Source organism: Podarcis bocagei (assembly GCF_964188305.1).
Source record: "Podarcis bocagei genome assembly, chromosome: 15".
Classification (NCBI taxonomy): Eukaryota; Metazoa; Chordata; class Lepidosauria; order Squamata; family Lacertidae; genus Podarcis; species Podarcis bocagei.
The window spans coordinates 16,754,126-16,767,309 of record NC_138141.1 but is presented as its reverse complement, the minus strand read 5'-3'; the positions used below and the strand labels follow the sequence as shown (position 1 = coordinate 16,767,309).

At 54.3% G+C, this 13,184-nt stretch overlaps 1 protein-coding gene across 1 annotated transcript; it reads left to right on the top strand.

Annotated features, from left to right (window-relative positions):
- Positions 1–4,375: 4,375 nt before the first annotated feature.
- Positions 4,376–12,887, top strand: SCN2B (sodium voltage-gated channel beta subunit 2). Its single transcript, XM_081171525.1, has 5 exons — positions 4,376–4,836; positions 8,050–8,216; positions 9,195–9,405; positions 9,679–11,855; positions 12,011–12,887. The coding sequence occupies exons 1-4, from the start codon at positions 4,767–4,769 to the stop codon at positions 9,876–9,878; spliced, it is 648 nt and encodes a 215-aa protein (XP_081027651.1). The 5' UTR covers positions 4,376–4,766; the 3' UTR covers positions 9,879–11,855; positions 12,011–12,887.
- The last annotated feature ends 297 nt before the right edge of the window (positions 12,888–13,184 follow it).

Below are 13,184 nucleotides of genomic sequence, written 5' to 3'. Positions count from 1 at the left end.
TTCTGTTTTAGACAAGGAATGTCACTTTTGCTATGTACTGCCATGTAAATTTTGTATATTCCCAGATTAAATGTGATTTAGCCTCGTAGCATTTGATTGCTGGTATTGTAGTATGTCTTTGTGGATGTACTGAGAGTTTTATGAAATCTGTAACTGCCAAGAGTTTGGACTCAGCCTCATTAGTAAAGAAACAGTTATTTGAATGTGCTATAAATGTGCAACACCAGATGGCGGCAGAGAGCAGTAAATTTTAAAATGCGGTTTTCCATAGGGATTTCTTTCTTTTGTTATGATTGAGTAGAATTCTATGTTAGGAGTTTGATGTTTTCTATATTGTATTTATAGATTTTGAGGTTTTCTATATTGCATTTAATTTTAATTTTTGGTAAATTGCTTGGTGATTCTTTCTGATGAAAAGTGGCATAGTCATACCTGAAATGATAAATAAGTCTATAAAATATACAGGGTTTAGGCCCAAACAATGAGAATTCACAGAAAACAAAAAGCACACCACACAAAAACTAACAAAATCAAAACTAGCAGAATATTACTGTACTTTTCCATGTGTAAGACTAGGTTGTATTTTTTTTTTTACCAAAAATAATGTTTAAAAGGGGGGGTTAGTCTTATACACAGGGGCAATCTCCCCCCATTTTCTTAATTTTGAGTCTCCCAAATACATGAGGGCATGTTATACATGGGAAAATACGGTATTTTACCTTTTACAAGACTCTGTGATTGTTGTTTTGGAGGGGAGAAAAGGGTGAAATACCAGGAGAATCCAGTTTGCCTTAAAGCACCCTGGATTAAATAATAATAATAATAATAATAATAATAATAATAATAATAATAATAATAAATAAATAAATAAATAAATAAATAAATAAATAAATTTTATTTATACCCCGCCCTCCCCAGCCAAGGCCGGGCTCAGGGTGGCTAACAAGCAATAATAAAAACAAATTGAATGAATACAACTTAAAAACAAGATTAAAATGCAACATTAAAACATTAAAATGTTAAAATGCAGCCTCATCACAGTAGGAGAAAGGAAAAAGAAAGAGGGGGAGGGAATCAAATTGGCTCCAAGCCAAAGGCCAGGCGGAACAACTCTGTTTTACAGGCCCTGTATAAAGAAATAAGATCCTGCAGGGCCCTGGTCTCATGAGGCAGAGCGTTCCACCAGGCCGGAGCCAGTGTTGAAAAGGCCCTGGCTCTGGTTGAGGCTAATCTAACTTCCTTAGGGCCCGGGACCTCTAGAGTGTTGCTATTTATGGACCTTAAGGTCCTCCGTGGGGCATACCGGGAGAGGCGTCCCCGTAGGTACAAGGGTCCTAGGCCGTGAAGGGCTTTAAAGGTCAAAACCAGCACCTTAAATCTAAACTAAACTAAACTAAACTAAACTAAACTAAACTAAACTAAACTAAACTTTACTTAAACTAAAAAGATTAAAACTAACCTATCTAAGCTTCCCTTTTAAGCTGCAAAGGGATGCACTCTGAAATTTAACAATTGTGAGGAAGGATAACATATAATAACTATACCCTCTCCTAGCATCCATTCACATCCCTACAGAAATGGCCTTAAGAGTGAAAATGGCCAAAGCTTGCTAGTCCACCAAGGGTAATCTCAGCAGGTAATATTACAACTGGATCAGGCCAATGGGGGCCCATCTGGTCAACCGGGTGCCTCAATGGGAAACACACAAGCGGGACATGGGAGAAATAGCACTCTGCCCTCTTGTCATCCCGGCGGTTGTTATCATGCAGAGGGATACTGCGTCTTTCAGGGTGGGACTACGGTGGACCTAGCAAACCCATTAAGCCACATTTCCCTGTCCTTTGGAAGGCAGTGCCAAACTTCTGGGAGTGGGGCTGGTTCTGCCCCTTGGGACTCCGGGCCTCTGCCAATTGCCTTTTAGGATGAAGGACTCCTTTCGCGAGCATAAGGGACTGACTCAGCTGCAAGTCTGCTGACTTTGCAGAATTGGGCTGTGCAGGTTGTCCCGGTAAAGGAGAGTGCCTTGAAATATTAATGAAGTGCTCCTTAAATTTAAGGAGGAGGAAGTGCAGTGGGATCTACTTCAGAGGGGGCCAGTTGGAACCTGCCCAGGATGGTAGTGATGGGCAGCCTCTGTGAGCGCAAAACACCCTAGAAGTCAGAGAGCTGTACTGTCACTGTTGTCAAATTAATGGAGGATAGGGCTATCAGTGACTACTAGATATGACTTATATACAGTGGTACCTCGGGTTACATACACTTCAGGTTACAGACTCCGCTAACCCAGAAATAGTACCTCGGGTTAAGAACTTTGCTTCAGGATGAGAACAGAAATCGTGCTCCGACGGAGCAGCAGCCCTACTAGCGAAAGTGGTGCTTCAGGTTAAGAACAGTTTCAGGGTAAGAACGGACCTCCGGAACGAATTAAGTACTTAACCTCAGATACCACTGTACTAGCCCTGTGCATCGGATTTGGCTGAGCCCAACAGGGTAAATTTGAAGGGCCTCAGACAAGACAGGTACACACAGCCAACAGAGCTAGACCGTTCTCCAGCTTCCTCAGCCCTCCTTGCCTAGCCCAGTGCATAAGGAGCATGAGTGATAGACCCAAAATTCTCCTCTTTCTAGTAGGTGTATGAACACCTCCACCTGGGGTTAATAGCCACTGAAACCATCTGGACTCAGAAGCCACTGGGGTATGATGCCCATTAGGACTGGCAGGGTGGAAGATTGGAAGGATAACAGTTTGCAGAACCAAAGACAACTAATTCTGTGTTTGGTCTCCATCCCCCCTGAAAAGACAAAACCGGATAGATGTCAAGAAGGAGGCAGGCAGGTGCAGACTGAGGTTGGTGGCTCGGTGCCCTCTCCTCCCTGCGCAGGATGAGCCCAGCTCACCATTACTTTCTATCAGGAAGGCGAGAGTGACGGGAGGCCGCTTGCATCAGGACTATGGATAGCGCCCCAGTAGAAAGACGTGGCTCTGGGATAGGCCGGCGCTGGCGCTTGGAGCGGCTCAATAGTCCCTTCCTCGCTCCCCTTCCCCACAGTAGCCAAGTCTCTTCCTTCACCCCTAAGCAGCCCCAGCAGATGCGAGACCAGTCCAAAGCGTACCCATAACACTGCCAGAGCCCTCTCTGCGCGGGCTCTTTCTGAGCGGACCCGGGAGACGCCACCCAGAGCCTGTGCAGAAGCGCAGCCGGCTGTATTCTTTGGTTTCGCGTTGCCGCCCTCCGACATTTCCCAGCAGCTGCAGCAAGGCGCGCTTGGAGCGTCCAGAAAGCGGAGAAGTTAAGGGAGCTCTTTCTCCGCACCCGACACTTCAGCCAGTGCCCAAGGAAGGGAGCAGGATAACCAAGGCAGCTCCGGGGGAGCCTCGCCCGGCCCACATTCACTTGTGGGCGGGGAGGCCTTCGGAGCCTGCAGTGTGTTTGTATGGGGAGCGGGGCGTTTGATTCGCCGCTGGCTCCCTGTCCCGACTGGTCCCCAGCAGCTCCCACTGGCAACGCAGACTGGGCAGCTCAGGGCCAACTGGGAGGGGGAGGAAGCAGCCGTGGCAAACAGCGCTTGGTGGAGGGGAGGGGAGAGGGTGGCGTGGGGTCTGTCTTGTTTGCTTGCCGTGGAAGAGGCGCGAGAGCATCCATCCATTCCCTGCCACCTACTCGCCTGGAGCATGCTGCCGCGCCACTTCCTGTCCTCCTGGACCATTGCGCGCGGTGGGGGGTGGGGAAGGGCTGCTGGATTACCTAATGCACACTGGGATGCCTAAATTGATACTCTTGACCCTTCTCGCCCTCCCTGCCCAGTCGCTGGGGTAGTTGCTGCGAAAGAGGAAAGGGTGTGCGCGCGCGCAAGAGTCCCATAGCCAGTCGGAGGAGCTGCTCTGCTCTCTCTCTTGCTCGGGGTAGTGTTGCTTTAGCTGGGAATATGAAATGCATTTGGTTCCCCAAGGACCAAATTGAGGGGTCAGGCAATAAATCATTTGCAGAGCAGGGAATTCTTCCCCCACCCTCGCGCGAAGGTCCCCTACTAGCCTTCTCCTCCTGCTCAGCATGTTTTGGGGAGGCAGCCCTTGAAATGGGCATTTGCTCCAGGAGGCACCCCGTGCATAGTTTGGGCTGGAGGACAAGAAGACGTCCCTCTGAAGCGGGTGGCTGAGAAGCTGACTTCGGCCGCCGGCTCTGCTCTTTGGGAAAGGGCAGCAGCCCAAGAACGTAGCAACAGTGGCAACTGCTTTCTCCGGGTCCAGGTCCAGTCAGCTCTGGCGGGAAAATGCTCTCCAGGTCTTTAGACAGGTGCCTTTCCTCAGCCCTACCTGGAGATGCTGCTGTGGGTTGAATCTGGGACCTTCTGCGTCCAAATGCGGTGCTTTGCCCCTGAGCTATGACCCTTCCCTGACCAGAACCCGGGGAGGGCAGGCAGGGGGTGTCGAGATTAATCCTCCGCTCTCCCCCAGCCCGCCGCCCCCGCGGAAGCTGGGAGCATCTCTCATTCCCGGCACATAAGGGTTTCCTGCCCTCCCACTTCCTTTGCTGAGATTCGCCAACCACAGAAATGATGTGTCCCCCCGTTTTTTAACCGCGGCTGCAGGGGAAGCACCAAACCCTCCAGCCGGCCATCTTGGAGCCCTCGCCATAAAGCTTCCAGAACATGATGTATGCCTCCGAGTCCAAACCCCGCATTTGACACTCCCCTCCACCCAAGCCAAGCCAAGCCAAGCAGCGCACCGCCCGGCCCCCTCCCCCTCTCCCCGCTAGGCCCGGAGGATGAGCCGAGAAGCCCCCCGGCCCCCGAAGACGCACGCCCTGGCGCTCCTCATCCTCTGCCTCGCGCTGGGTAAGTGGCTTCTGGGGTCCCGGCATGGGGAGCTGAGGAAGGAGGGGAGCAGCGGGGAGGGGGCTGCTGCTGCAATCTGGCGAGGGCCGCTGCGGACCTGCCCGGCTTCGCAACCCCACTGACAGCTGCGCTCCAGGGTGGAGGAGAAGGAAGCGCCGCTTTGCCTTGGCTCCAGGGCGGGCGGGGAGCGTCTTTGGGGGGCGCCTTCGGGGAGGGCCCTTTCCTGGCCAGCGCACCTCAGTGCATTTGCTGGAAGAACCGGCCAGAGCCTGTGCTTCGCCAGAGCTACACAATTTTTGGCCGGATCAGTCGCCAGCAACGGAGAATATCAATGCCGAGGAAAGCGCTCTGGGCCTGGATCTTTGGAAAGTGGCCTCGGGGGGCAGCGGCTGAGGGCAGTGTGCATGTGGTCACTCTCTCTCTCTCACAGCTGTGCCGGGGTTGCCAGATGCTGCTCCGCCTCCTATCCTGGGGACCAGAGTTGCTCCCTCCCACGCCTGCTTGGGTCCTCCCAAAATGAGGCACAGGTTCTTCCCTCGCTTAGACTGTGGGGTGTGGCGAGGGGGGGGGATTTGCAGCTGCCACCAGGCGACTCCGCAGGAAAAGAACCCCCTCTTGGTTCAGCAGGGGCCAACCACTGCCTCCCACCCCCTAGGATACTGCGCCAGCGCCCACTCCCCAGCATTCATAGGGGCTTCTCTCAGAAGCCTTGTGGGAGCCTTCGAGGGTTTCCTGGCCACCGCTGGCGATGCCCAGCAGTGGCTCCTCCTGCTCTCACCTTCCAAAGGGCCTCTGTAAAGGCCGACTTAGCCACCAGTGGCTCCCTGCTGCCAGGCGCGACCTTTCTACAGCAGTCCGTGATCACCAGTTCCATGTGGGAGAGAAGAGAGGAGGAGGGTGCGCCTAGGACCCCGGGGCCAGATCTGGATCTGGGCCTTCGCTACTCCCCACTCCCAGCCCCTTCTTACTCGGCCCCCTCCGTTACAAGGCTTGTGTCCCGCTGGTCGAGCACACAGCCCGGTTTGCCTCTCCAAACAGGAGCGCGAAGGGTCTGCAAAAAGCGCGCAGGCGACCGTTTTGGAAAGGATGAGGGGGAGAAAGGCCAGGCTTTCTGCGGCTGGGCTTGTGGGGAGAAGGGGGCGCAGCCAAGAAGCTGCTCTGGGTAGCCAGCTCGGCGAGGAGCCCCCTGATCTCAGCTGCAGATCCCAGCTGAACTAAGGGCGCACCGTCTTCCCCTCGGGGCTCCCGGGGTACGGCAAGGGGGAGGTGTGTGTTGAATGTGTTCCAGTTTTGCAGTAGCATCTGACGAGCCAGGAACTGCCTCAGCAATTGCTGCATTCAAGGCACTGCAGAGGCTGCAGCTTCTGCAGCACTCGGGGCTCCTCGGAATAGCCAGGAGTCAGCAAAAGGGACTGACAGAATCAAGCTGACCTTGGACTGCCTGCCTCAGGCGTCTCCTTAAAGCCCCAGGGCTGCCACCCAGCTGCAGCAGAGATCGGGAAGAATGACGCCCATACCCGTGTGGGGCAGCAGAAATCCCTCTACTCCTGAGCATGCGCCCAGGGTGGAGAGTCGGGCACGCACGCTGCCATGATTATCCCTTCGGGGGTGACTCAGGCGGGGTCTTAGGGCCACGAGGAAGGAGCTTTGGTTCGGAGCAGTGGTGCAGCCTGGGAATGTCAGACCCCAGACGCGGTGGCAGGTATTGCTAGTTCAGTCCTGGAACAGGTAATCCAGGCATCTCCCCGCTCTCCCCAGCCGCCGTTTCGTCCTCTGCAATTCCTTCTACGTTCCTGATCTGTTAAAGCCAAAACAAAGAGACTATAGTGTGGCAGCCCTGATCAGAAACTGAACTATTCTGAGCATCTGCAGTTTCACGCTTTAAACTCGCCTTGAGCCCCCGCGTGGCTGATCGATAAAGAAGGTGAGGGTGAGGGGAGACCCTTTGGGGGCTCTGCCTTCAAAGCCAGGGGGACCTGGGAGGAACTGCTGAGATGAGCGCGAAGAAACAGAGAGGGAGAACGGAAGCGGCGGGGCTCTTGGCCGGCTTTCTGCCATCCGTAGCAGGGACGGAACAGCGGCGGACGCAGGAGCTCAGCGCGCGTCCTTCCGTAGCCAAAGCCTCGCCAGCAACGCGCGCAAGAGAGGGAGCGCTCTGCCATCAGGCTGGCGGGGAAGTTTTCAGACGCCCCCTCCCCCCAAAAAACTCGTTTAGAAAAAAAGAATAATCCCAAATAACTGGGCCAGAATGCTGGCGGGAGGGGGAGAAAAACAAGGGGAGAGGGGAGGTCTGGAAAGGGCATGTGCGCTGCATGCAGATGGTCCCAGGAGCAACCCAAGGTTGGAATCTCCAGGTAGGGCCAGGAGGAGACGCCTCTGCCTCAAATCCTGGAGAGCTGTTGCTGCCAGTCAGTGTTGACAATACTGGCCTATATGGACCAATGGTCTGACTCGGTATAAATGCAGTTTCTTAAGTTCCTAATGGAGTGCTGATGAAAGGGGCAGGACTGACTGCCTGGCGCCTTGAATAGGAGCGGTCCACATTGCAACCAGGAGTCGCTCGTCCCACTTGTCTGGCCATCAAAGAATTGTCAAGTTGGAAGGGACCCCAAGGGTCATCTAGTCCAACCCCTTGCAATGCAGGGATCTTTTGCCCAAAGTGGGGCTCGAACCCACATCCCTGAGGTGCAGAGTTTTATGCTCTACTGACTGAGCTATCCCGTCAGGCTTGTTCTATGAAATTCTCCAGCTACGTTTTTCCGGTACAGTTGGGATCCCGTTTTAAATGATCACTTAATATAGAACTGTCTTGAGCACTTTCCCCTTTGGAAACAAACAAACAAACAAACAAACAAACAAACAAACAAACAAACAAACAAACTCCCAGAGGGTCCTTTGTCAAGAGCCCGCCTTCCTCCAAAAAGGGGGGGGGGTTGCCGACCCAACGTTGCTGCCCTTCGTGTGTAATGGGTGGGTGGGGTGGGAGAGCAAGCGAGGGTGGGTCTGCACTGATCTGTATAAATGCTATGAAATAAAGGCTATTAGAAAAAACAACAACCCTATATAACTCTCAATGCAATTTCTCATGGCGGACTGATTGCTGCTCTGCAGCGCCCTCTGGTGCCACATTTTTATAACACATTTTAAAAGCTATAACTGACCGGTGTAGTTTCGCCTCTCCTGTCTTACCCTATTCTCCTCTTCTTCCGGCAGTGCCAAGCAGCCTGGGCATGGAGGTCACGGCGCCTTTCACCATCATGGCACTGAATGGCTCCTCCGTCCGCCTCACCTGCACCTTCAACTCATGCTACCGGGTGGAGAAGAAGCAGTTCTCCCTTAACTGGACATACCAGGAATGCGACAATTGCACCGAAGAGATGGTGAGTCTGCAGCCCGCAGCTGAGCTGGGCGGGTCACTTCCTCGAAGCATGCTGCGGCGCAGAGGCAGATTGAGGGGCGTGCAAAACTGGGTGCCCAGCTGAGAGGGCGCTGCAACAACAACTTAGCGGCAGAGCCTGGACTTTGGAAGTCCTTTCAACCCGTCCCCAAATGCGGTTCCTGTGAATGTCTGTGTGTGGCGGAGGGAGAGGGTTGTAGCACTTATTCCACGCGAAGCTGCCAAGCGTCTACTGTGGCTTAAGTTTCTTGTTGACACAATAAATGTGCTAGTCTTTAAGGTTCCAGAACTCTGTTCGTTGTGTTTGCTGTAACAGATGAGCTCTGCAGCCCCTTTTAAGCCACGATCAAGCGGAATGCACTCGTGCATGTGCTCAGAGGCACCCGTTTTATTGCAACCACATGTCCCAGGGTTAGTCTTTGCTACTAAAGCCTGTTTATTTTATTTTATTTTAAAAGGGTGTGTGATACATAGGAGCCCAAGTCCTAGGGGCCAAGGGGTCTTTGCCCCCTCAATAGCTGTTCCACCAGGCCTTTGGCCAAGGTAATTCCTCACAGAACTCTAGCCCAATGGTTGCCATTAATTTGATTTGAACTGATTGTATAATGAACTGATTTTAGAATGCTGTATTATTTTACTGTTGTTAGCCGCTCTGAGCCCAGCTTCAGCTGGGGAGGGATATAAATAAAATATAAATAAATAAAAGTTTATTATTATTAATAAAATATTTGAGGGCTCCCCCCAACCAAAGTTAATGGGCATTGCTATTCAAATGGTGCGCGTGGATCCCTTCATCAGTTATGTGGGACGGGGCTTTCCTGGGTACCCCCAATTCAAGATGGCTCCCCTGGTGTGATATATCGCCCAGACATAGTTCATAAACGGTTTGTCGCAGCTCTCCAGAGCGTCCTGCGTGGACTGCGGCAGTCTCTGCTCCTTAACGCCACCCCCCCGTCTCCAGTTTCTACAGTTTAGGTTGAAGATTGTTCCTATGGAGCAGACCCGCTTTGGGGATCGCGTGGAGTTCACCGGGAATCCCATCAAGAACGACGTCTCCTTCACCCTCCACAACGTGCAGCTGGACGACGAAGGGACCTACCACTGCTACGTCATGAACCCCCCTGACCGGCAGAAGGGACACGGCAAGATCAGCCTGATAGTGATCACCGAAGGTCAGTCAGCCTTCGGGAGGCCTGCCGTATAGGATCTCCCTCTCCCCCTAGGACCCACCACACAACAACACGCTTTTCTTACCTGCTATGCTGCAGCGTCCTAGAAAGGCCACGCCCACCCCAGAAGCCCACCTTCCTGCAAAGCCTGGGCGGGGAACACCCCTGCCCCCCTAGCCCCTCTCTCCAAGCCCCCTCGGGGGGCGGATCAAGCCTGCTGCGCGTGCCCTTCCTCAGCCCCGCCCCCCACTAGTCTCGGCTGTGTCTCCTCCGCAGAACCTCCCGAGCGGGACTCGACGGTGGCCGTGATCGTGGGCGCCACGGTGGGAGGGTTCCTGGCCGTGGTCATCTTGGTGCTGGTGGCGGTCAAGTGCGTGCGGCGCAAGAAGCAGCAGAGGTTGAACACGGACGACCAGAAGACGGAGGAGGAGGGCAAGACGGACGGCGAAGGGAACCCCGATGAAGGCACCAAGTAGACCGGTGCCCGGCGGCCCGGGATGGTCCCCTCCTGCACTCTGCCCCTCCGTCCTCCCGCATCCATGAGCTTCCTCTAAAGACTCTCCACTGGTGTCAGAAGTGTCGAGGTCCCTCCCTCCCTCCCCCACTTAAGCCTCTCCATTGAGACCTTGCACGCATAGCTGGGCAGGGCGCTGCAGAGCAGGTCTTCCTCACGCCCCTCTGTGGAAGAATTCCAGGGCTAAAAAGTTGGGGGGGTTGCAAAGGGAGGATTTGGGGGGGGGTGAGAGCGAGGGCTCGCCTCCCAACTTGCCACAGGGAAGGTCTTGACCTGTTCCTCCTGCCCCTGCTGTTGGTCCTCTCTGCCCGCCGCCTCCAAGTATGGAAACGCTTCTTCCTGGCCCGCCCCCACCCTCCAGGTCACCTGGGGCACCCCGTGAGAAACTCCGCCCGCTGGAGGGGATCTTCTCCCTTCCTGAGGGAGTGTTTGTGTGTGTTGTTGCTGAAGGGGAGCATTGGCCCCAGGAAGAGAAGGGGGGTGGGGTGGGGGGAAAGAGGTTCCCCCTTCCGATGCAGAAACTGCCACTTATCGTCTTCCTTCTACAGAAGCCACAAGCACAACCCACTACTGCCAAACGCAACTCACTGCCAGCGGGGCGGGAGGGGGAGGTCGAAAGGGCGGCGCATTCTGCACTCCCTCCCAGAACCGGCATTTGCAAGCTCACGCGTGTCAGCTATTCCCTGATCCCCTTCCAAACTCACACGACCCCCTGATGTTTCCTATGCCCAGCATAATTGGGGGGGGAAGGGTCTTTCTGGGAATAGGCTTTTTGGGGGGATGGCGGGTGGGAGACTGCTTGTTTATTTCCTGAGAGCATGCTGCCTTTGCCCCGCGCCGTGCTTTTTCTTCTTGGGTGGGCGACTATGCTTTCTGCTGGGAGGAGCGCTCCTGAAGGGCCCTGGCGGAGGAGATGTCTGGATCTCATGGAGGGGCAAGATCCTGCGCTTGTCTGCTTTGTCCTCCCCACTCCACGCTCCGGCTTTCCTTTCGGTAGAGCGCACATACCTGGAAGCGCCCGTCAGCCTCTTGCTGTAAACTTCACCAGGGCTCTAGGGGAGCAGAGCTGGATCAGGTCCCTCGGTGCTTGCTGCGTCCTTGGCTCCGAAGCAGGCAATTCCTGGGTGCCTCTTCCTCTCAGCCACAGCTGGGCTCCAGGCCCGGTCATCGTCCACCAACCCTGGGCCCCGTGCATGACTCTGCCGTCCTTCAAGGGGCTCTCGGTTTTCTCTCACTGTCGCACCTGGGGGCAAAAAGGCAGGGCAGTGAATGTGGGGAGGAGGCGCCCCCTAAGTCCTCTTGCTTCTCCCATCTGGCCGAGCCAAGGCTCTGCTCCGTTCCTTGCTGCCTTGCTGCGATTGGCTCGTTCTCTGCTAAGCAGGCCACAAGGTGGTGCTCTCGCCTCCCCTGACAACGGAGACAGCTTTTTTGCGGGGGGGAGGTCACCACTTGTGGGAATGTTTAGGAAGGTAGGAGAGGATATATTGTTTTGATATTATCCCTCCTCACTCACGCTAGTGAACTAAACAGCAGGACACAGTCCCTTTGCAACTTATTGGAAGCAAGTTGATGACTCGCGAGACTCTTTTAATTAAGCAATCCAGTCTGGCTTGTTCCTGGTAAATTTCCCCTTTATTTCCCTTTTAAAATAAGAATAACGCAGCACAGTCTTCTTGAAAAATAACAGGTTTTTCTCACGTCCAGCTCACAGCAGTAATCTGAAGGCAGGCTTTATATTGTGGCTGTAGAGAAAAGTTAAGTCCGAGTTAGGTCTCCATCCTCTGTAAGGATGTGCCATGTGCTGGCTAAGAGCCAGGAGCAGTAGGGATCCAGAAGTGAAGATCCAAAAGAGGAAAAGGGAAGATGGCTGCATGCCTAGCCCTTTTACATGGACAGCTAGGGTCACGCCCATCCACCTGGTCACCCACAGGGAGAGGCAGTGGCGTAGCGTGGGGGGTGCAGGGGGGCCCGGCCGCACCGGGTGCAACACCTGGGGGTTAGGGTTAGGGGGCGCAAATCCACGGGTTAGGGGGCGCAAATTACTTGCCTTGCCCCGGGTGCTGACAACCCACGCTACGCCACTGGGGAGAGGAGGCTCCAGAGTAGATATGACAGGAAGCCCTCCCTGTCTGGCGCCACTTCCCCCTGTGTGTCCATTCTGGGCAACAGGAAAATGTTGTACTTGCTGCTCTATCAATACATCCCACACCCCTAATATCCCTTCTGGAGAAGGGAGTGATGGTTCTTCTCCCCGGAGTCCCACGACTGAAACGCGGGTGGGGGAGAGTGCAGGGCAGGCCGGCCAAGGGCACCTCGTCGGCTGGTTCCGGGGCCTGGAGCTGCCTTTGGTTCTTGCTTGACTTTCCCCGGACCCGACGCTCGATATTTGCCCCACACCCACACCCAGGGGAGTCGCAGATGCCTCTTGGTCTCGCTACCCGGCAGCTCGACGGCGCCCCCTGCCGCCCCCTTCCTGTTCTTTATTGTTTTGCCAAATTTTGCCGTTTGGTTCTCAACCAAAGCCACATTATGGAATGTTTTATTGCTCTTTTCGTGCGTACGCAGGAAAACAAATATACAGATAATGCATACCTATACACATGTACATAGTCAGGAAACGATTTCGTTGACCATACTTTGCACATTGGCTGTTTGTATTTTCGCTTTGCCGCTGCTGCTATGTTGGGAGTAAGCATTTTTCCTACCTGGGTCTGTCCCGGGGAATCAGAGTCCAGGGAAATAAAACAGAGCGCGCAGCTCAGAACAGGCGTAGCTCCGCCTCTTTCCCGGGACAGCTGGGCAGTGGGGAGACCTCAGCTTCACGAGCATAGACCGGGCAACTCTGCCGGGTCCTGGTTTGCAGGACCCTAGGATCCTGAAGGCCGCCTAGTCCGCCTCACCCCAACACAAAGCCTAGGGCAGGGCTTACATCCAGAGCATATTAAATAATAAAGATGATCGTGCCTCTGAACATGTGCAGAGTGCCTTTCCTTTGCAACCGAATAATCATCGCCTGCCCTAAGTGGTTTTCTTACGGTGGTGCCTGAAGGTTCATGCCGCAGCCCATCCTTGTCGGAACCAGTCTCCTCCTCTTGAGCCAAAGCGGGCGGAGGATGGTCTGCGTCTTGGCGTCGGAACAAGCGGAACACCTGGCGAAGAGCAAGCTTCTTCTCTGTGGACTCAGGGAAGTGGGCGTAAAGAGGAGCGCGCTGGGGGCGTGGCAGGCACCGGGTGGCAGGAGTCTGCTCTCAGCTGGGGAAGCGGGTTT

Excerpts from the sequence above, each read along its gene's own strand:
- SCN2B (XM_081171525.1), top strand. The coding sequence starts at position 4,767 with ATGAGCCGAGAAGCCCCCCGGCCCCCGAAGACGCACGCCCTGGCGCTC. Across the intron at positions 4,837-8,049 it reads CATCCTCTGCCTCGCGCTGG|TGCCAAGCAGCCTGGGCATG; the intron begins GTAAGTGGCTTC and ends TTCTTCCGGCAG. Across the intron at positions 8,217-9,194 it reads ACAATTGCACCGAAGAGATG|TTTCTACAGTTTAGGTTGAA; the intron begins GTGAGTCTGCAG and ends CCCCGTCTCCAG.